At 47.0% G+C, this 22736-nt stretch overlaps 7 protein-coding genes across 7 annotated transcripts; 5 read left to right on the top strand and 2 right to left on the bottom strand.

Moving 5' to 3' along the window:
• Window positions 1–8: 8 nt before the first annotated feature.
• PtA15_18A19 (uncharacterized protein) lies at window positions 9–1141 on the top strand (the record flags this gene model as incomplete). Its single annotated transcript, XM_053164714.1, has 5 exons — window positions 9–20; window positions 80–163; window positions 220–868; window positions 930–1005; window positions 1087–1141. The coding sequence occupies 5 exons, from the start codon at window positions 9–11 to the stop codon at window positions 1139–1141; spliced, it is 876 nt and encodes a 291-aa protein (XP_053028519.1).
• A 1503-nt stretch (window positions 1142–2644) lies between these two features.
• Window positions 2645–3096, top strand: PtA15_18A18 (uncharacterized protein; the record flags this gene model as incomplete). Its single annotated transcript, XM_053164703.1, has 3 exons — window positions 2645–2680; window positions 2819–2888; window positions 2981–3096. The coding sequence occupies 3 exons, from the start codon at window positions 2645–2647 to the stop codon at window positions 3094–3096; spliced, it is 222 nt and encodes a 73-aa protein (XP_053028518.1).
• Window positions 3097–4768: 1672 nt separating this feature from the next.
• Window positions 4769–6335, top strand: PtA15_18A17 (uncharacterized protein; the record flags this gene model as incomplete). The annotated part of the gene is made up of 4 exons (XM_053164692.1): window positions 4769–5238; window positions 5346–5806; window positions 5898–6202; window positions 6297–6335. The coding sequence occupies 4 exons, from the start codon at window positions 4769–4771 to the stop codon at window positions 6333–6335; spliced, it is 1275 nt and encodes a 424-aa protein (XP_053028517.1).
• A 2965-nt stretch (window positions 6336–9300) lies between these two features.
• On the top strand, window positions 9301–11951 carry PtA15_18A16 (uncharacterized protein; the record flags this gene model as incomplete). Its single annotated transcript, XM_053164681.1, has 6 exons — window positions 9301–9345; window positions 9436–9464; window positions 9549–9954; window positions 10058–10988; window positions 11050–11801; window positions 11892–11951. 6 exons carry the CDS (start codon window positions 9301–9303, stop codon window positions 11949–11951), a joined length of 2223 nt encoding a protein of 740 aa, XP_053028516.1.
• Window positions 11952–13282: 1331 nt separating this feature from the next.
• On the bottom strand, window positions 13283–13950 carry PtA15_18A15 (uncharacterized protein; the record flags this gene model as incomplete). Its single annotated transcript, XM_053164671.1, has 3 exons — window positions 13283–13432; window positions 13533–13687; window positions 13764–13950. The coding sequence occupies 3 exons, from the start codon at window positions 13948–13950 to the stop codon at window positions 13283–13285; spliced, it is 492 nt and encodes a 163-aa protein (XP_053028515.1).
• Window positions 13951–14086: 136 nt separating this feature from the next.
• PtA15_18A14 (uncharacterized protein) lies at window positions 14087–16192 on the top strand (the record flags this gene model as incomplete). The annotated part of the gene is made up of 10 exons (XM_053164660.1): window positions 14087–14154; window positions 14237–14312; window positions 14399–14550; window positions 14646–14758; window positions 14835–14932; window positions 15002–15069; window positions 15140–15331; window positions 15404–15532; window positions 15609–15969; window positions 16052–16192. 10 exons carry the CDS (start codon window positions 14087–14089, stop codon window positions 16190–16192), a joined length of 1398 nt encoding a protein of 465 aa, XP_053028514.1.
• Window positions 16193–19419: 3227 nt separating this feature from the next.
• PtA15_18A13 (uncharacterized protein) lies at window positions 19420–21836 on the bottom strand (the record flags this gene model as incomplete). Its single annotated transcript, XM_053164649.1, has 5 exons — window positions 19420–19847; window positions 20010–21281; window positions 21349–21441; window positions 21524–21635; window positions 21711–21836. 5 exons carry the CDS (start codon window positions 21834–21836, stop codon window positions 19420–19422), a joined length of 2031 nt encoding a protein of 676 aa, XP_053028513.1.
• Between the last annotated feature and the right edge of the window lie 900 nt (window positions 21837–22736).

Below are 22736 nucleotides of genomic sequence, written 5' to 3'. Positions count from 1 at the left end.
AGACGAGGATGCACTCGAAGGTCAGCCAGCAGGAGCATGGCCCAGTCTGCCCCAGCTCACCGATCATCTTTTTTCCCAGTTCGTTCCCAGCCCAGCAGCAGCAGCCCCATCAGCCGCACTCCGCACACTGCTCGCCAGCAACCAGGACAGGGACAAGCTGCTCGCAAGTATATTTACTTACCACTCAAACTCAACACCCTGCTAACTACCACCCCACAGAGACTGCTCGAATCCAGCCTGCGATGGCTCATCTACCTCAGCCGCACACCCCGCCAGCAGAGGACCACCAGGACCATCCTCATCACACTCATCAGCCTATCCGCCATCCAGCGAACCCTCCCACTCATCCCACTCACAGTCACCACCACCACCACCACACACACCACCACCACCACCACCACCACCGAACCACCAGCAGCCCAGAACCAGAACCAGCACCAGAACCAGAACCAGCTCCGATCGACCATCGAATCGGCCACCAACGCACTCGAGATCTCCGTCACCCTGCTCGACAACCTCAGCCTGCTCAGGAGCCCTCCTAAACTCCTCTCCACGGCCACCAACCTCGCCAACCTGGCCCTCAACATCCTCCACTACGCCCGCTCCTCGCTCGATAAAGCCGCGCTCTGGCACCTCGGCCGCTCCACCCGCCAGGCCCTCGCCGACACCGAGCAGTCCATCAGGCACAACAAGCGCCTCCTCCGCACCACTCACGACCACCCTCCCCAGCCCCCGCTGCTGCTCGAGCAGATCGCCGCCGACACCAGACTCAACAGGGCCCGCAAGGCCTCCCTCAAGCACTCCAAACACGCCCTCCATCGGCTCGGGTGGGCACGGATCGTCTACGCCATCGACGCCCTCGTCTCCGGTCGGTCCCCATCCTCTTGACATGCCCATTCAAGATCTCTGGCTGACTGGCTCTCCCTCAGCCTACGATCTGCTCGAGCTCAAGTACTGCTCCCGCGGACTGCGGATGCTCATCGAATCCACAAGCGCCCTGCTCGAGTCCGTCCCCCTTCCCTCTCCCTCCAATCTGCCCTCCAGCTGACTGCCATCACACACACACACACAAACACGCAGCTTCAGAGCCGCGTACGGCCATGCCCTCCAGTCCCTCTCTCCATCCACCACTCCCCCCTGAAAATACCACTACCATGATATCAAAAAATGGAAGGGCTCGCAAATAACTTTTGGACTGTTGTGTGTATGAATACACGACAATGGAGATGAACGAAAAAAAGTGTTTTGTACCCGGAACTGATCATTGAACGAAACATGAGTATTACCTGTTTTGTGGATTCCCAGTCGATGCTCCAGTCTGCATCCTGATGTAACCAGATGATGGCTTTCTGGCCCCAGAGAGTCAGATACCCTCCCCCTCCCGCCCAAACCGCGCTCTTGAAGGCCAGGTCAGATGTTATGTAACAGCTCCCCTGAGGTCATGGGGTGGGCTCATAGCAACTTAGGTTTGAACGGAGCCGCAGCCTGAAGATCGAGAGAGCTTAGATAGCAAATCATCCTTCTTATTTCTGCATATGGCCTGAAACCGACGAACCTGCTCACCGGCAAGGATCACGGGGCCTTCAGCCGTTTGCAGGCTGTGCTTTGATCAGCCGCAGCGCCTGCATTCGTCGCCCAGACGGGCACTCCTCTTATCAGCAACCCCATTTCTGTGACTTGGTAGTTGAGTCCCAAAAAACGTTTAGGGTAAATAAATATGTAAATACAACACAGCTCACCAACGAGGACTGCGAAAAATATGGAGGAGGCAGAGTCTAATCTATCGAGCGGTTGACTCTTATCAACTTGCAGCCAGCATTCTCAGCTGACCGTCGAATCTTCATACACTAGCACCGCCCTTCCACAGAAGGGCATACATAAACGATAGCAGAAGTAAATATTTACTCGGTCACACCAGCGCGGCGCTGTTGGAATCAAGCAGGATGAACGGTGATTCGATGAGAAGAAAGCCAGTGATCAAGCAGTTGGGCTTGTTTGCTTCCCATCTCGCATCCACATCACTTAATTCTCCAAACGGTTGGCCACTGGCACGACGACGATTGGAGACGCACTTTGGATCTATGAAGCGCTCTCAGAGTGGGCCTACAGCGCAATTCAGTTTGTCCGTATCGAAATAAATAAATAAATATGTAAAACTTTCATATCTCTCGGTCTTTGCCCGAACTCAAACGAGAAGCTGGAGAATATTTCTCCGCATAAAACAAAATATTTATGTAAATAATACATTCTGCCGTCAGCTTCATCAAGATTCAAGAGAACTTGGGCTGGGCGGGGGAGTGACGAAGGGAGGCATCGAGAGTGCTGGGCCAGCTGGGCTTTGGATCTTATAAATACTCGGCCCATCAGCTGCTTGGCTCCGTCTGGTCGACACTGGACACACTCCAAACCACCTGCTATATATATTGCTCTTGACCGTCTCCAGTCACGCCAACGAACACCGTTCTGCACTCATCAGAGGCACACCCGTCTCGCTCTCAATCGCCAACAGACCCAGCTGTATTCTCTCCCGTGAGTGATGGTGGTCTGACTCTCACGAGGCCTCACGTCAGGCCTCCGCGAGACATTGCACTCATCTCTATCTTCCGGATCCTTCAAGCCTCCACCCATCTCCCCGTCCGCCATCATGTCGAGTCCCGCCAAACCTGGCCAACCGCGCTGGGTGAGTCCCATCCTCAATATGTACATTCCGCGGCCAGCTGGCGGGATGCTCAACCCCATCCACCCTCTTGCTCTCCAGTATTGCCCTTTCTGGTACGCTTTCTCTCCCCCCCATCGATCCTCTTGACTTTGTCTCCAGAACGCTTATCGGAAGCCTAATTACCACCTCGACCGGTGCGCTCGCTTGATAGTCAATGGAGGTACTACTGGTAAGTCGAATCCACGGGATTTTCGGGGGGAAGGCTTATATCTACTCACTCATCCACTCACGGTGTAACCCGTCATCGGGTTGTCTTTGAAGGTCTTCCGAAACGCTCCATGTTCACATCGCCAAATGTACCGGACTATAAAAACCCACCAGATCATGCAGTTATAACTCTCAAGAAACTGTCTGAACTCATAAATACCTGGCTGTAGTTCTCTCTTGATGGCTGCTTTATTTTCGGGAGGCGTTTATGTTTGCTATCAGGTGCTTATAGCAATCTTCCTTCTAGCCGCGTTCATCCTTCATTCGCAGTCCTTAAAGCGCCTTGTGTTCTTCTTGGCTGGACGTGTTCTTTCCTCCTGGCTCTCTTCTTTCGTGTAGTTTTGGTAACCTACGCTGTACTATTATGGCTGGCTCGATCATTCTTGACTGCCTCGTGTTGTATCTTATGAGATATGTCGTCGTTATCTGCTTGTGCTCATCAAGAGAGAGCCTGAAACAACTTTCAATTGCACCTCAATTCTTGACCAACGGATTCATGCGGAAGCCCACGAGTGAGGCAACACGATGTCTTTGAGTTTTTTTTTTTTTTTTTTTTCAATTGGATCATCCCGTCATCCTTAAGGCTATAAAAGTGGACCAAGCTGTCAGTGTCAACGGTCATGACTGATTATCATTCCTGAACAATCTTGCTGCAATGTTAGTAAATGCTTCCCCAAAACTGCCCATACCTTCCTTGGCAGGTTTCAAGGCAGGATGGTTACACAAATACATCACCCACCGGCGGAAGCCGACCTGCCCCGGGTTTAGAGAGATTCTCTATGAGGGGTGGATAGCAAGAGATTTATGTATTGTGTTTTGAAAAAAGCTTGGACATTTTTACACGACTAGTTCTACAGTGGAAAGTCTAAAAGCTACACTTTTGGGGTCTGGGAGGCACTATTAGTTGGATATGAGCAGAATCTGTGGGTGAACCCCATTTTTGGAATACATCAAGTGAAGTTGATGTTTTTGTGATGGAGGGGGGGATCGCTCAACTGTCCAAGAATTATTCAAAACACAATACCTTGCCAACACATTTCATGTGCCGCTCAGACCTCTTCTGTCTAAACACCCAATGCACAGTGTTCTCTAAATTGGCGGCAAGTCCTCCAGTACCTTCACCGGCCAAAGTAGCCATTCATACATCTGGGGTGGGTACCTTTTTTGGGTTTTTGACCCAAACTTCATACGTTTTGGTTATTGTGTTCCATAGAGGCTTTCCTGGGCCATATTTGATGCTTGCTCCCAATATTTTCCCTTGTCTTCAATCTTAATGATACGTGTGCCCATAAACAACACGCCCTTGAGCCGTGCAGACCAAACAGGTCTTTTCATAAATCCCTCGGCTTCATGGGGGGTCGGGCAAGCTTAACTAACCCAAGACATGTGGACATTTCCAAACGTCTGAATAATCATGAATTACCCGCTTGGATAGAAGATGTTGGGAATATACATATCTACAGACTAGGATGCTCGGTTGAGAAATACAGGATGAAGAGGAGCAATTTGGAGGGTGTCACTGGAAATGCTGCCTTGGAATGATCTGGGCCCCAACCAATTTCCTACTGGCAATCTGGGCTATCCAATTGTTCAGCAAAGCATGGTTCTTAGCTGCCGAGTTCTTGGGGCGAGGAGAAAGGAGGGAGGGATGATGATCCCAGCGCACACATGCGCTGCTGGTTAATGAGCTTGCTCGAGAGTGGACACGATGGCAAGTCAAGCAAGTTACATACACAGCTCTCCGACCCAGGCAGGGGTCATGTTGTACTTCTGCTGGTGTTGCATATATTCAAAATTCTGTGCCAATACAGCCCTTCTTATTCCCCCACCCGACTTGCCGTCATGCCTATTCGTCTCCCAATCGCCACTCGAAGATTCTTCCAAATGGCCATCTCACCCTCAGCCCCACAGTTAACTGCCTGCCCTGACATCTCGCCGTACACTAAGCTCCCCGAGGTCGTCTTCGTCGCGGCTGGCCGTACACCGGTGGGCTCGATGTCGGGCTCTTTGAAAGCGCTGTCAGCGACCGAATTAGGGGCTCAAGTCGTCAAGGCTACCATCCAGCGATCTGGCTTGAAGCCTTCCGACATCCAGGAGGTCTACATGGGAAACGTGCTCCAGGCCAACCTTGGCCAGAGTCCTGCCCGTCAGGTCGCCCTCGGTGCTGGATGTCCCGAATCGACTGAAGCCACGACGATCAATAAGGTGTGTGCAAGTGGGATGAAAGCCATCATCCTCGCTGCTCAGAACTTACAGAGCGGCAACCGCACCATAATGGTCGCTGGTGGAATGGAAAGCATGAGTAACACTCCGTACGCCTTGAACTTGTTATCATAGTGGTGCTAGTCTTGTGCGAGATAGCTAGCTTAAACGAGCTTTGTCCTCTTACTCTGCAACTGTGATCGAAACTCTGCAACAGCTTCTATTTACCTCGAGGAAACTCCTTTGGACACTTCTCGGTATCCGACGCAATCATCAAGGATGGGTTGTGGGACCCTTACAACCAAATCCACATGGGATCCTGTGCCGAGGAGACGGCGCTGAAGCATTCGATCGGAAGAGATGCCCAAGACGACTATGCGATCGAATCCTACGAACGGGCCGCGAAAGCCTGGGAAGCTGGGGCATTCAAAGACGAAATCGTACCGGTCGAGATAAAAGACAAACGATCGGATAAAGTCACCATCGTTTCCGAGGATGAAGAATATAAAAATGTCAAGTTTGATAAGCTCAGAACATTGAAACCAGTCTTCAAAAAGGAACGAGGCACCGTCACAGCCGCCAACGCATCCACCTTAAACGATGGGGCAAGTGCTGTCGTACTCATGACGGCTGAAGAAGCTCGATTGAGGGGAACCAAAAAGCTGGCTAAAATCATCTGTAAGCAGCATCACTTTGTATTTTTTGTTTACTCGTCTTTCAAGGGTTTCCGTTGGCTCAAGAATCAAAACATAAAACTACGTATCACCAGCCTATGCCGAGGCGGCCTGTGCGCCGATCGACTTCCCTATCGCACCCACTCTGGCGATCCCGATGGCATTAGAGAAGGCAGGCTTGGAGTTCGAAGACATGTCGAAAATCGAAATCAATGAAGCCTTTTCCGTCGTCGCCCTCGCCAATATGAAAATCCTTGGAATCAAAGCCGACAAAGTCAATGTCAACGGTGGAGCGGTCGCTTTGGGCCACCCTATCGGCAGCAGCGGTTGTCGAATCGTCGTCAGCTTGATTCATTCCTTGAAGCCAGGCGAATATGGCGTGGCTGGTGTTTGCAATGGAGTCAGCCGCTACCCCTCATCATCTCTTTTCTCTCTTCATCGATTACCGTAAATTCTGATTTTTGATTTACAATCCTTTGACAAATTTTCAACAGGGAGGAGCTGCTTCAGCGATGGTCATCCGAAGATTATGATATCGGGGATCGGAAAATGATCACGGCAACTATTACGAATGACAACAAAAGAACAGTCAAAAGCGTGTAGCTTGGTATCAAATATTCCTCACCTCAGCTTATCTTGAGTATTGTTACCAAACCCATGCGGCCACTTGAATCTTTCTTTTTTACTAAAAAAAACAGAAGATTGAATGAATCAATTAATATAATTTATCGTCTGAACTGCCCTTTTTAGCTTGGTTTGATCAAGACTGTCAAAGCCAGTTGGGGACCATGCACCTCTCCCCTGCTGTGAGTTGTGCTCAACAAATATGCTTGCAGTAACTGATGTTTGTTGTAAGAAGAATAACAGCAACCATTGGCGAGGAAGTGCCATTTCTTGCTTACAATGAGCTGGGGCTGAGAGAAAGATCCAGTAGCACCCTAGAAATAACTCTCTCATTTCTGTTTTCCCATATATTCAAAGTGTTTGAAGCCTTGAAATATGAGGAGGTGGTGATTTGCTTATTTTTGGTGATTGGGTGATTAAGGCATTTGTCAGATGACTATTTCCAATGATCAGTGGTTGCTCATGGGGCTTCGCCAATGAGTTTAAAACAATGGTTTTCTAGGACAACAATTGTCTTTTGGGGTTTGTCTTGGAAGTTGTTGGTATCTATCATTAACTTTTTGAATCAGTTGTTATTTTTTGGAGCTTTTGAGAGTCTTGAAAAGATGAAGACAATGTGGATTTGCCCTTATGATGGTATATTCAACACAATATCATTTGCATAGGATTTTGTTGGAGGGGCATGCCATCAGAAGAAAAATCCAGTTTCTTTGTTTTTAACTTTGGGGCCTCAAGAGTTGTACCATTGGAATCCTGGAGTGATTTTATGTCAATCTCGCCCTTCACTGCACATCCTCCCTGCCATCATGGCCAGCCCAGCACCCTCCTCAAGCTAACCCAGCCGCCCAAAGGGGTTTCAACTGCCTGTACAGTGAAGCTGTACAGGCCTGTGGCTGAAATGCAGAAATCATTTTCAGCCACATGAGCCCACAAGCTTTTCTAACATGGCTGAAGCAGAATTTTTATTCTGACTCCAAAAAAGCTCCTGGACCAATTTTGGGTCCTGGTGAACTTTTGGGAGTCAATTTTTAAACCGCAAACTACAGTTTTCAAATAATTTTTTTAAAAAATAAACTGTTTTTTACAAGAAAAACTTGAGTCTGTGAGGCCAATGATGTGACATTAGAGGTAAGCCTCCTTTGAGAAAATTTGTGCCTCCTTGGAGAGGCTTTGTTAAGCTTGGTTGTTAGGCCAACTGTTGGAGTGGGCTGGTGAAGGTATGGATCCAAGCTTAACTAAGCCTCTTCAAGGAGGCTCAAAATGTCTTGGAAGGAGAGGCTTAGGACTAAAGTCCCAATCTTTGCCTGAGGCTGAGAGAAATTTACACAGAAAAACATATTTGTGTTTATATCTCTTTTAATCATTTCTCTCAGCATAAAATTCAAAGCCTCCTATACCATGTTGTAGCCCTGATTCTCAGCTTTCTTGTAAATGTTTTTTCAATTAATTTTGTCACAAACTCACGACTCAGCCGTTATTCCTGCGAGAGGTTGTCTTGAGCAATGCAATGAAGCCATTGGATCATCCAAAGTTCAAGGTTGGACACACTCTCACGGGGTTTTCCAGTATTGAATTAAGAATGACAGGTCTCTTGTCAATACAGAATTACCACTGTAAGTGGCTTGTGGCAAAAAAAATTGGTAATACATAAATATGATGTCAAATATTTTTTTCATATGTTTAGGGCAGGCAGGCTATCTGGGGTACATTGGGCCAGATATAGGCTCTCAGGTGGCTTTTTTACATCCAATTTACATCCAATTTTTTACGGGATGGGGGTAGCTGTTATTTTCAAAACATGATAATATTGTCTTTACCAAAAAGCTTGCACCTCTTTTGCCTTGACTTGGTATTGACATAAGACATACAGTTGTTTTTTCTCCGGGGTTTTATTCTGACATCTGTCAGACAAGGCCAACACCGGAAATTACCCTCAGAGCCACCATTCTCCAGTAGATGATGTTGGAGTAGATCCAGTGAAAATCCAAGCTCATATTCAGAACCAGGGCAGTTTGCAGGCCCTGGGACCCATCCCTCAGCTGTCCGACTCATCGCCCTCTGCTCCAACAGAGGGGCCAAGCAAGAACCTGGCCGCTTTCTGACCTGACAGGGAGCATGAAGGCCGTGAGACATCCAAAGCAGAAACCCAATTTCAAGTTTTTAAATCCTCTTGCATAAATCCATAAAAAAAGGGTGCCAGGTCCAAGATTAACGGGAAAGACAATATGTACACCACGGGTGCAAAAAGATATTCCAAAGCCGGATTGAATCCGGCTTTGAAATATTTTCCAGCTCATTCAGTACGGACGTCGCCAGGAATGAGTCACAGCATCTGCATTTGAGATATTTTGAGAATATCTCAGAAACCACTCTGAGTGGTTTCTGAAATATTTTCCATAAATTTAGGAAATTGGTTTCCCACAGAAATCGGGGAAAAGTTTGATTTCAATAATAAAAATGGGAGGAAATATTTCAAAGGGGCTTCGAAAATATCTTTCCCTGTTTTCCTCATAATATTTCCACAAACCAGCGGATTATTTTCAGACCACATCCGAAAACTTTTAGTGCACCCTTGGTGTAGGTAGAAACAAATTCTGATTCTAAAGGTGAAAGAGGCTGTGAGGAAATCAGAGGTGTACCAGGTGATACATGGGTTCAAAAGGAAATTTGGACAATTGGCTGGGCAGCCTCAAGCCAAATCTGGGACATTGGGCACAAGTCCTCCGGAGGTCGCCACGCTCCCCCGAGGACTGATTGAGCTGTCACGTGAAGTTTTACACAGGTTCCTCGATTCTCAGTTTTCCGTCTTGAACAAATCTCAAGCTCTTCCCACCATCTGCTCATCATCTCACTCGGCGCGCAATCCCATAACCGATGGCCGGACCACTTGGAACATTGATTGTCGTCGTCCTAAAGGCTGTAGGCCCATCCTCTGATTAGATACTCTTCCTTTTTCATCTCAAATTGGCGTTTATCTCACTCTGCACGTCGTGTTGTTTTGTTTCTCAGCGGAATCTACCAAACAAGCAAAGGATTGGGTAAGATACCACAGTTTTATTCTTCTAAATTTTTACTTGCTGAATTCCTTCTTACCATGATTTCCTGCATCCTTTTTCATTCAGGAAGCAAGACCCTTACGCAACTTGTACCTATTTATCGCATCGCAAGAGGACTAAGACCGATAAACGCGGCGGTCAGCATCCAGTTTGGGATGATGAACTTCGATTTGATATTTACGATAATCCCAAGGATGCGATGGCTTCTGCCTCAGTCTCGACGACGGCCACCGGTGGGATCGTTCCGGTCAAATCTAACGCACCTCCAATCGGATCAGCTGGTTCTGCCGGTGTCAAAGAACTGCGCGTGGCTGTCTATGCGGACGACCCCAGAGATCCCAATCTGATTGGCGAAGGAAAAGTTGACCTGACAGATACCTTGAAGAAAGGTGAGTTTGATGATTGGGTTACCGTCACAAACAAAGGCAAATACCAAGGGGAAGTGTATCTTGAAATGACTTTCTATTCTGCGGTAAGCATGCACGGTTCCAAAACTGATTCAATTGAGTTACCAACTGCACAATGTACTCACGCAACAGTTTTTTTTTCCTCTGGCTGCGCGAAATCTTATGTAGAAACCACCGCCCGAAAAACTTCACACACCAACTGGTCCAACGAGAGCTGGCGTTTTTGAGGCTTCTTCTCCCGGATCGGGCTTACGGCCGACCAAAGCATCAATCCAAGCAGTCTCACTAGGTAGCCCGTTGAATGAGAAAAGAACACCATCGCCCCTAGGTACCCCTGTCAAGAAAATCAATCCTGCTTCTGTTCCTGCTGCTCTGCGAGCTGGAAGACCGATGTCTGGTCCAATGTCTAGTGGCCATCTTCCATTACCTGGCGAACCTTCTACATCCAGAGATGCCAGTCTTAATTCTCGGCAGCGTTCTACTGGCTCACTCAGTATGCCAACTCCAGATTTTGGTTTGGGCGACCGCTCACCGTCGCGCTCGTCCTCGCGTAATCAATCACGTGATCGAACAGATCATCTCGTCAATTCTTTAAATTCTTTATCGCTCTCCGCTCGACCATCGGCCAACAATCATGTTCATATGCCTCAGACCACGCCCTCCGAGTTACAGGTTCACCAACACCCTTCCCAACCGCGCCACCACCGACACAGTTTCTCAGGACATTCTCATCCCCAACCCAGCGACCGAACCCATCAAACCCATTCAGCTAGCTCCTCTGTCCATACGACCGACCACACAGAAGACCGCTTTCACGATCATCCAAACACTCCATTTGCCCCCCAATCATACCCTGACCATTTCCCGGCACCTTCTCAGCCCTCGGGCATTCCAAGACCTGCATTCCCAGCCCGCCGTCCCTTACCGGTCCCTGGCGGAGACAGTGTTCATCGGCCAGCTTCTGCTTGGGGGCATTCACACAACCTTTCCTCAGAGGGGCAACCCTACTCGAATGAGGGTATCGTTTCAGCACAGCAGCTACCTGCAAACTATCCTCAATATACTGAAAATTTCGATCATCCACCCAATGGCGCGCCAGGTCAGCTTTTATCGGAGAGCAAGCCTTTGTACAGCCTACTGACCATCTGATTCATTCACAGTGATCCCCAATAGCGCTCCTGCGTATCCACCTCCGACTCAATATGTTGAGAGTAACAACCTTCCGAACGGAGTTCATCAGCAGAGCATGGCTAATCGGCCTCAGCATCTACCCTACTCCGAGCAACCTAGTCATTACCCACCTTCACCTCCTCAAAACCCACCTTTCTCACAAGTGCAACATTCTGGCCATGCACCTTTCAACCTTCCACCACCACCACCGGGTCAAACCCCAGTGCCAATTCATGAGGTCTTCGGAGCCTCAAGCGGTCGGCCGTTCCCACCGATCCCGCCAAGCGGATATCAACAGTCCCCAGCTGGCTTCCCGACCCAACAACCTCAAGTAGTTCAATCCCCAACACGGGCAAACTCGAGTGGAGAAAGTGTTTACTCTTACCCACCCGCACATCATCAAGATCAAGTCCATCAACACAATCAGGCATACAATCCTTCACTCGAAAACCTAGCTTCAAACAACAACTCTTATCAATTACAAAACGCCCCACCTCCGCCCCCTCCACATCTACAATATCAACCCTTCCATCTTCAACAAGCCCCTTCTAGCATGCCCGCACCATTGCCTCCCCCACCTGGCCATCCATCCCAAATGTACTATCAACCGTCTTATGCCCCGCCGCCTTCAACCACGCCTGCACCTGGCTTTGCATCCCCCCGTGCCCAACAATATCCTGAGTACAACAACCCGTTCCACAATCCTCCGCGCCCCTCCTCTGCCGTACCTGGCAACGTTTATGTTCGCCCATCCCCCACTCCCGCACCACCACCACTACCACCACCACCTCATGGGCAATCTCTGACTCACCCTCCTCCCCCTGCGCCTCAGTCATTTGCTCCTTTTTACCAATCCAATGGATATCAAACTTATCCCTCTCACCAGTCTTGACATAACATTCAAACTTTATTCATGTACTTTCTGTTCTAAAGTATAGAGCCCATATCTTTCCATAGTTTCCCCTCCTTCTCCAAGTTCTGAAACCATCGCAATGCAAACATTTCACGAGGTGTTTATGTATGTGCAACACATAGTACTAAGCTACAGCTTTTTTGCTTGTATGTTGCAAACCAAAGATAAAAGTACCCCAACTGTGTGTGGGCTTGGAAACACAATTAACTCAATAGCGGACTACATATGCTGGCACCCGCACAACAAGTAGTTATGAAATTAAGGACGTGATTGCCAAGTACTTGCATGAAATTAAGGAAGATGGGATTGCCAAGCACCTGCATGGGTGGCATCTGCTGAGCTACTCAGATATCGATGTGGCTGCAGTTTCTATCGGAGATGAAAAAATAAGAATATGTATGTTATAAATCAGAGAACGAACATTGTGATCACAATCTGTAGTCTCTTGACGTTCACCAGGGAACTCTCGAAATACACGCAATCGAAAATCGGATCAAGTACGCACGCCTACATATTGGTCTCGAAGCTACCCTTCATTCTGAGAACACGTGGGAAAGCAGATAGACGGAAAAACAAATGTTAGCCACGTATCTGTCCTGATGATTGTAAGCTCTAAAAAATAAACAGGTCATTCAGATGGCAAGAAATTTTTAGAAGAGTGTAGACAATCAGATTGCCTCTTTCTCCTTAATCTTGGTTAAAGTTGAATTGTTTGTTAGACAATCAACAACTTCCAGTGGCCACAGCATATCATGAAATTAGTACCCCAAATCGATAAGTCCTCAGCAAGCAATCACAAAATTTATGGATGAACGATTTTGTTCATTAATTGTTTAGGTTGTCATCATGAGCATTTCAGGACCCGTGAGCCTTCTTCTGATCTAGTTACTTTCTCATCCAGATCGCCTCTTCCGTCCGATCACGGTGTGACAAACCAAGATGAGAAGACCACACGTGTCCATTCCTGCTACTTTGATGCAACCTAATCTCATTCAACGGAATCGATCAATCCTTCTTAGATCAATTGCGTAGACTGTATCTTATGGGATGATAAGCGGGTGTATTGGGAAGACCGTGGATGGTTTTGCTCGAGTTTGGTGTCGGATTTATACCCGATATAATGATAAAAAAGGATCGACTAGGATGTCAAAATCTCACCCCGCAGAAGATGATATCCACTTCGACTGTTTTGTTTTTGTTTCGTTGTTCGGAAAACTTTTGCTTTTTGTCAAAGTCGCTCGTCTGTAGATGGAAAAAGGCATTATGAAAGCAGATGGGGCCGAGGAAGTAAGTCGACATGATCCACTTGTTTATAGACCAACAATTCGGTTGATCTGTTGATCGAAGGCTTTGCTCTTGATTGTTGGAGTAGTGGCATTGGGATTAGGATTATCGATCGGGATTTGATGAAATGGATTGCATATATGTTGAATGTACGCGGCATGTAAAGATTTGAACACCTTCGTTGAGCGTAGTTGTGGGTATGATATTGAGTGGTTTCGAGTCAGCGATGTCCTGGCAGTCGCGCTTCTCACAATGGGTGGTGAACTGAGAGCTTACCAGTTTGACTTCAGTATCTTTAATTAAGGTGTCTTTCATCGGTAAACACAAAACGAATCTGATTCTCGTGTTTGATTGATAGCCATAGCATGCGTAATCTTCCATCGCATACAATAGACCAAAGTAACAGTCCACCAACGTTGTAGGTAATGCATCTATTGGTAAATAGTATAATATAAACGGTCAAAATAAGGAAGATCTGGTGCTGTTTCTATTTGAATAAATACTTACCTCGTTCATCAAAAACGTCTAAGCTCACATGAGCTGCATAGTGCCACTTGAGATCAGCATCGCCGCCCGATGGGGACGCAAAGTTTCGTACGTATAGTGGTTGGCCCTTTTTCCCGATTACAGCGAGGGCGAGAATTGGAAGACGACCGGTATTGCTGGACATAATTTGTTGGGAATGTGCGGGCATTGACAGGGGAGGGGTGGCGACATTTTCGTGGGAAACAATCACTCGGTCCCGGGTAACCCGTTAAGCTGGAGCCCCGAGTGCTGACATCACCGGGGACCGTAAGCCGGCTCACTCGCCTCGCAGAAGATGTGGGGCAATGACCTCATGCAATCCACCAATGGCAACAATGACATCCCATCCAATCACTCGCTTTATTCCTCAGTCGTAAGTGCAGTTGACTATCAAAGAAAATACTGTAAAACCATCCGGCTGATGAATTTTTTTTTTCGCCATACTACCCATTCAGAACTTGGCATTTAATCGAGCCTCACTTCACACCGTTCGGGAAAGAGAAGTTGGAAAAAGTGATTGAGTTTGTGGAGGTATGTATTAATATTACTTGACTTTCAGGTTCCCTTTCTTGATACACTAACCCCACCTCCATCCGTTTAAATTGGTTTCTGGTCAGAATGAATGCATTCCCGCTGAGTCAATCTACCATGCTCAAATCTCATCCGATCCGCAAAAGAGATGGTCCACTGTGCCGAAAATAATGGAAGATTTAAAATCAAAAGCCCGCTCTCGAGGGCTCTGGAATCTATTTCTCTCCAAGGCACACTAGTAAGCATTTTAGTTTTGAAATCAATTATTTAAATCAATCCTACAAGTTATCTAGCTTTCTTACCAGAAACACGTCTAACTATTTGAACATTTAGCCCTGAGTTAGGTGTACCGCTGACGAACTTAGAATATGCGGTGATGGCCGAAGTGATGGGACATGCCATCCGCATTGCTCCCGAATCAATGAATTGCTCGGCTCCCGATACTGGCAAGTAATCAAATCAATTTCCAGTGTGTTTTGCTGATTTTAATGTGGCTCGAACATTGGAAAAAACTCGCAACAGGGAACATGGAAGTCCTGGCACGCTATGGAACTCCGCAACAAAAAGAAAAGTGGCTCAAGCCGCTCATGAATGGCCAAACTCGTAGCTCTTTTGCAATGGTGAGTCTCTCCGACTTCTACCTAAGTCCAATAAAGAACAATTGAGGTATCAACGGCACGATAATTCAGACTGAGCCTGCAGTGGCATCATCTGATGCGACAAACATCCAAACTAGCATAATGTTTGATCGGGAAAAGTAAGGCCAAAAATAAAAAAGCATAAATATAACCAGTGATCCTCTCTGATCTACGGCAACTCCTTCTTAGGCAGCAGATTGTCATCAACGGTCGCAAGTGGTGGATCTCGGGTGCGGGTGACCCGCGCAACGCTGTTCATTTGGTCATGGGCAAGTCAGACACTTCTGCCCCCAAGCATTCTCAGCAATCAATCGTCATTGTACCTCCTGGTACGCCTGGCGTTAAGCTGATACGCCCGATGCAAGTGTTTGGCTATGATGAGTTCAGTCTGAGTTTTTAGTGCATCGGCTGTTTACACATGACAGTTGAATTTTGCTCTTGCTTTGATGAAAGTGCACCCGAAGGACATTTCGAGGTTTTGTATGAAGATGTTCGGGTGCCTATTGAAAACTTGGTGTATGATTGGGGGAAAGGATTCGAAATAGTTCAATCCCGACTTGGCCCAGGCAGAATTCATCATTGGTAGATATTTTTCCACAGTAAAGCTTTTTTTTGTCGTCGGAAACCAAAGTTTTAAACACAACTCCCTACGACACAGTATGCGATCAATCGGTATTGCGGAACGCGCGATATCTCTAATGCTACTTCGAGTGACGGATCCGCGCAAGATGACCTTTGGCAAGCAACTTTACCAACACGGGGCGACAGCAAAAGAAATTGCATATTCGCGTATCGAGTTGGATGGAATCCGATTGTTAGTTTATTCAGCCGCACATCAGATTGATCTGGTCAAAGCCAAAGGAGCGATGAAGTCGATAGGAATGGCCAAGGCGCAAGTACCCAAGGTTGTCAATGCTATAATCGATCGAGCGATTCAAGTGCATGGTGGTGAAGGGGTTAGTCAAGATCAACCTTTGGCCGCTATGTTTGCGGCTGTGAGGACATTGAGAATGGCTGATGTGAGTGCTACCTGCAAGTATCATCAAAGAGTGAAGGATTTCGAGAGGGGCTTACAGGTGACGCAATCTTTGTGAAATCTAGGGTCCCGATGAAGTTCATGAGGCCCAAGTGGCTCAAATGGAATTGAAGCGCGTCCCACTACTGAGGCAACAACTGGCAGCTAAAGTCGAGGCCGAGAAGGCCCTGCGTGTCAATTATCGAATTGCAGGGTCCAAGTTGTGATTTCTTATCACTTCCTATTTTGGCCTAACTTCGTCAGCATATCTATCTATCTACTCGCTGGACAATTATATGAAAGTATTCATGATCCTAAGCAAATTCCTTGCCATATTATAGTGTCTGATTATTCAAATAGTGTGTCATTAGCAATTTTTCTAATGTAGCTGATCCTGAATTCATGTGTACATGTAAATGCAGCCTGTCCCATTTTATCCAGCACTTGGTAACAATATTTATCACACGCAAAATTGCAGCTTAAAATCTGGCCCATGTGAGGTCATATTTTGTTCTTCAAGGTAAATCAATTGCTTCATAACCAGGCCTATCTCTGAAAACAAGTATCCCAGTCCATTAAACAATGTCTTTTTTTATTTAATTGGAGCAGATAATGTGGTATGGGATCTCTGCCAGGTAAGGCAGGAGAGAGAGAAGCCACGACTAAGGCCTGGACATACCATTGCCAGAAACACCAATTTTGGATTTCACTGTCAATTTAGTTTTCTTCAAAGCACAACATATGTTGTGACATACTCACAGTGCTCAACCATGACACATGTCACAGTCTGTGTAGATAGTCTATATAGTCTCTTTTCCTCTCTTCTGGATGAAAACATCCATCATCACAAGCTCTCTGCCCAAAACTATTCACCTGCACAGTATTGTTGAAACCAGAATTTCTGGGAAAGTGTGCTTTTCCTTTGTAAGTCAATTTTGGCAAAATTTAGACTAGATGGTCAACAGATGAACAGTGAGAATCAGTGGCCAGGTATAGAGTACACCGTGTATCACCAAATCGGGATCTGGTAGCACTGGCGGTGGTTTATGTACAGGAGTTGACCAAAAACTGATCCAATTACCTCCATGGGGGGCCTGAAGGGCCCTCTGCAGGAGGGCTAAGTGGTGAAAGCTGGTGTGGCAGGAAATCAAGTTTATGTGAGTGTTTTTTTTTTTTTTTTGAATTAGTTATTATACCCCCACCTCAGACTTTTTTTTGTATTGTGCGTGACTATCAGAAACCAAAATTTAAGTTGTGCACTACAGGACTCAAACCTATGAGTGATGCTTTTGCCAATTAATACAAGTGTACTGTTGCTGGAGTGCTAATTTTGCTCTAATGTTACCCTTTTTTACCATGGGATCAAATCTTATATGTCTTGAGCAGATTCTAATTATAACAGTTACACAAAATGATAGATAAGAAGCATAGCTTCATCTTCATAATTTCCCTTTCCCTCAGCGCCTCATTCCTGGTTGTCTGTGTGCCTCAAAAGCAAAAATGCTTGGAGAACACTTTTAATCTCATCATCCACTGACACTTGCAGGCAGGTCAATTACAAATCTGAGATCAGCTAAGATGACTGAAAATTATGTTTCAGGTCTAAACTTGCAAGTATAAGAACATGTCAAAGGCACTTGATGGATTCAATCACTCTTCCCCCTCAGAGCGACTGCACCACTCATGCTTATGGGATGCTACCAGCCAAGCCGTTTGGTAGAAAAACACAATGCTGGCTGCTGGGGGGACCGGCACCATGACACCTGCATGTGTTCATATGATTAGGAGTCCAGGTTGAAAATTGGTCAAGGATTCTGATTCAGGAATCAAAATCCGGGAAAACAAACCAGAAGTCTCTGATTGAGCTTGTCTTCTTTCAATATAGGCATCCTGCATATATCAAAATGTCAAACTTTGTCACTTTATCGCATTCAAGGTTAGAAAATCCCATAGGAATTCCCAGTGTAAAATCTCTCCAAAGCATCTGTTAAGGTCTGTTCTGTGGAGAGGAAGATGGGGGCTGGGTTCTGGGGTTCTGGGGGTTCTGGATCCAAGATGGTAGATTGCAGGATGAGGAAGAGGCTTGGATCTCCAGCCTCTTGAACCTTGAGTATGGTCCGTGACATGTACGTGTAGTCTATGTACATGTGAGTCTGCGCTGCAGAGCCCGCGCTACGGCTCATAACAGCATCCAAGCCTTTTTTGGTATGGCTGTAGCACTGCCAGCATATTTGACTGGGTTGCAGTCATCCCAGGTTAACTGGGATGCAATCAGCCAATTTAAAATGGGTTGATCTCAACCAAGTAAATATAAACCCAAGGGGGGGCCCTTGGATTTATATTTCATCAGTTGAGATCAACCAAGTTTAAATTGGTTGAGTGCATCCCAGTTCAACTTGTATAACCTCAGCACCAATTATTCTGGCGGTGTATAGGAGCCTTGGGAGCTCAGGTGGTGCCAAACATAGCAAAACCTGAACTCCCCAGTAGCTCCTGTGACACCTCAATTTTTGTTGACATCTCACCACTCCAAACACTCACACCCCCAAACACCCATCCACCTCCTTGAGTAGGGGCACTTGGGGCTTGGTGAAAGCTGAGTTTAGCTCTCAGGATACCTCCCATGTGGTGGATGCCAAAGCAGGCTGCATCAACTTGTGAGCTAAAAATGGTAGACATTCAGCACCTTGGAAAGCTCCCAAGGTGGAGTTGCTCTTAGGAGGAAGTTGGATGGCTTGTTGCTTTGATTACACAAAGAAGAAACCAGATAATGAAACTTGTGTGGTTCCCTCCACCAAATGGAGAGCTTTCATGTGATGAAAAAAATGGGAAATAAGATCACCACTTGCAGCCAAGTCCCTCCTGCCTCAGAGGGACTGTGTTCAGTTTGGGCTGGCCAACTTTTTCTATCCAGCCACTGTCTGCTATGTAAACTCAAAGAACAGAAAGTCATGATGCAGAATACTTGTTTACTACTTATATACTTGATCAAAGAATGAATCATGGCTCAATTATACAACTCAAGTCAACCAGACATGTCACTAACTACCATGTACATACTACATAAATTCACTGATTGAAAAAAGAAAAGAGATGGTGCTTATGTGTAAGAATGCTTTCAAGGCAAAAAAAAAAACAAAAAAACAATAGATATGAAGCGAAAGAAATTGTGGAAACAGATTAGGTGATAGGACCGAAGGAGATCAATTCGGAGTGAAGGAAAAAGAAGTAGAAACAATCATGCTGGTGGGAAACACATCCCCTTGCGTAAAAACTGACATGCAAATGAACAAAACTCTTTCAATCATTTTTTTTCTTCTTATTTTCTTTTACTCACATTTTTTTTTGGTGTTTCTGTCTTTAAGATTGAGTGCCATATAGGTATAGAAGAGCACAGGAAAACCAATGATGATTTGAAGAACGATGAAGATGACAAGAGAAGGTGAAAGAAAGCTCAGAATCTTCTACCACCAGTACCGCCGCTGAGATTGATGACGACCTTGTTGACATGCTTTCGATTTTTCTGTTTACCCTTTTGGCGAGGCCCGGCCTTTTTCTTACCGCCTTCACCGCCTTCCTGATCGCCATCACTATCGTCGAGATCCTCCGTATTTAATTCGGCTCGGACACCAGGCTTGGCTCTGTTCGAGACGAGATAACGCTCGTGTTTAGCCCATATGTCATCCTGGTCCGTCACTTCTTCCGCTGGGACACTCGAGCTGGTCGCATTTGATGGGATGTAAGTACCCCAAACCGTTCTTGATCCACTGGGCTGCCCGTCAGATCCCGCCGGTCTCTGAGAACTTTCTCTGGGCAAGACGTCTGACGCCATCGTTTCCGCTAAAGAGAGATGATGATCGATCGGTCCATCTAGTGGATGATCTTTCACGCCAACCGGGGCGACCCAATCAGGGAGCGACCTGGTGGTGAAGCTATTCGCGCTCGATTGGTCGACCAGTTCACTCTTTGTCTTCGCTTTGTCTTCCTTTTTCGTCTTCTCGCGTCTCTTCGCCCGCCTCTTTCGAACTGCTTCGACTAGCGAACAGTCGTCTCCAAGATATTCATCCAAATCCACTTCGACCATTCGAACTTCGCTTCCGGTGGGTAGATGCGAAAGATATCGGCATCGCCGTCGCAAGTCGTCCGATACCCTCACCTCACTCCAAGCTTCTACTTTCAGTGTGATAGAGCTCGGGAAACAATCGAATGACCCAAACTTGGTAAGAAGAACACGGATGTCAAGCGCAGATAAGTAGATCTGTTCTCCTGATGCGGCTTGGTAAAACCGATAAGTAGCCGAGGTTGGTTCAGGTGGATTGACGTTCTTCCGGGTCTTGGGCCCGGTTGACGAGATGAACTCCGATCTGGGTAGGCGCGGTTCTGGAGCTTTAAGATCCTCGATCTTGGTACTGCTGAAAGCACCAGGAGTAGTAGGCAAGGTGTGCTCGAGTTGATTTGGGGGGAGCACGGCCGGCCGATCAAGGTTCTGAGAGATCAGGCTTTCCAAGGTCACTGGGATAGGCGTCGACTGTTCTTCGTCGGTAGAGGTAACGACTTGGAGTTGATCGACAAGATCTGGACCTCCGTTGGCCTCACCGATGGCTTGGGCTATTTTCCGCATGGCTCGCTTCCTCTCAGTCATAACAAAGGTCGTCTTCAATAGAACGACCTTCTCGATCTGCTCTCTAACTTTGGCCTCTGCGGTCCGAATGAAGACCGTGCCCAAGTCATCCGAGCCATCTGGAGAGGTCGACCACTTGGAGAGCAATAGCAATTCGTTATGGAGCTCTTCCAAGTCTCCGTTGAGTTCGCTCGTCATGTAATCGGGGGACGCCAGCATGAATTTGGCGAAGGTGAGAGCGTCAGGAGTAAACTGCCAAGGGGAATGGTGAGTGGGAACAGCAGGGGAAAGCCAAGTGGGAGAACGAGGGAGGGCGAGGGTGGTGAGGTTCGGACGTTCGATGAGCCGGAAGGTGATTAGATCCGAAGCCGAGTCTGGAATGTCACTGGGCGCGTCTGTTGTACTGCAGTCGAACCACTTGACGCTCTTCAAGTCTTTCTTGAGGACAGTTTCCCAGCATACCGGACACTTGCGCCCTTGTCCCTTGCCTTCATCAGAGAGTTCGAGATAATGCAGGATGCATGGATAGCAGAATATGTGACCACATTTGGTCATTCGTGCAGCCGTCGGTTCAGATAAGCAGATCGGGCAGGCGTGCTTCTCCGAGGGGACATCTGGATGGAGATTGGAGGATTCAGGAGGGGCAGTGACTGTGGACAAGTTGGTTGGAAGGTTCACGATGACTTGAAGGATGTCTGATGATCAAACGGACAAATCAGTCAGACGAGTGTGATTGGGATATTTAATGTATGGTGGTTTGACCTGGCCAGTTGAATCGAATGTCCGGGTCAGCGAAGTGGGCCGTGTAATCGCCAGTGGGTTTCAAGATGAAACGATATTTGGCATGGACGAATCCTGGGCAAGAAGGAGAAGATGGGGGTGGTGATTAGAAGCATGGCTGGGCAAGACGACTACATAGGTTGTGAAGCTGACATACGATCCTTGTCGTAATAAGAAGTGTGAGCATGTTGTTTCCTGCCAGGACGCCGGGTGGAAGAGGATGATGGATTGGATTGAGCCGATCGGGGTGGTAGGGTGAATCCTAGAAGCTGTTGTATGTATCTTTTGTTGTTTTAGTTCTTGGTTGATCAATCGAAATCAAGTGGAGATGGAAGACGACGAACATGGGAGAAGGTCTGTTGATCGTTTGCTCTGCGCTGGTTCTGGCTTAGTCTGGCTGGTTTGGAGTTGAGCTGTTGGGCTGGTGATGGTGAGTTGGTATTCTTGGATGAGTTTGGGTGATTGATCATCGATCGATGTGAGCAGTCGCAGATGGGTTGAACTTGGATGGATGTTGGCGGGTGGTTGAGTGGAGTGGAGTGGGCTGGGTTGAGTTGAGGCGAGTACGGCGGAGGAGCAGCCATAAGGAGCGGAGGGGGCAGAAACTACATTGTAAAAGTCCAAAACTACAACATCAGACACAGCAGGCACAGACTCACACCACCAGAACAACTTCCTGATGGAGACAAATCTATCCCATCAAGTTGAAAGCACCGACTGTCTTGGCCAGCCAGACAGTATAGCCTGCCTCACAGGCCATCGTGGCTGGGCGCAAAGTGGCCTAACTTAAAACTGCCAAATCCAAACAACATACAACTTCTTGAAGAAACAATTCTTAGCTCCCACGTCAGAGTTACTTGCGGAGTGTTTTACAAAAGCAAAAGCTAACATATCCCATGGATAGGCAAGTGTGATAATCTACAACACCTCTTCCAAAAACCAAGTTTCAACAAGCCATGGCATTAGCCTTCCCTGGGGTCTCTTCTGTCTGATCCCCCCAGGCCATCAAATTTCGCCTGGATCCTGATGGGTCTGCTCCCTCAACAAACACTGGTGCAAAGCTCATGTACGTAAATAGATTCTTCACAGCTACAGTTCCATTCTTTTTTTTTCTTGTGGCCAGCCTTTGCTCAGCCCCTCATGAGGGAGACCCAATCAATTGTTCGCTATTGTATCACACTTCAAGGAAATTGTGGGGGACATAACAAAAAAAAACCTCTGTTGATTGCTCAAGAAAAAAAGAAAAAGAAAAAAAACAGTGAAGAAGCTACAGAGCACTGTTCTTGTGGCAAAGCGTGCACTGAAGTGTCGATGTGTGGCGATGACGTGGGCAAATTATGTGGCACAGTGTCTGAGTTTTATCCAAATAT

This window comes from Puccinia triticina, chromosome 18A, assembly GCF_026914185.1.
Source record: "Puccinia triticina chromosome 18A, complete sequence".
Lineage (NCBI taxonomy): Eukaryota > Fungi > Basidiomycota > Pucciniomycetes > Pucciniales > Pucciniaceae > Puccinia > Puccinia triticina.
The sequence above is the reverse complement of the archived record's forward strand: the minus strand, read 5'-3'. Positions and strand labels throughout refer to the sequence as shown.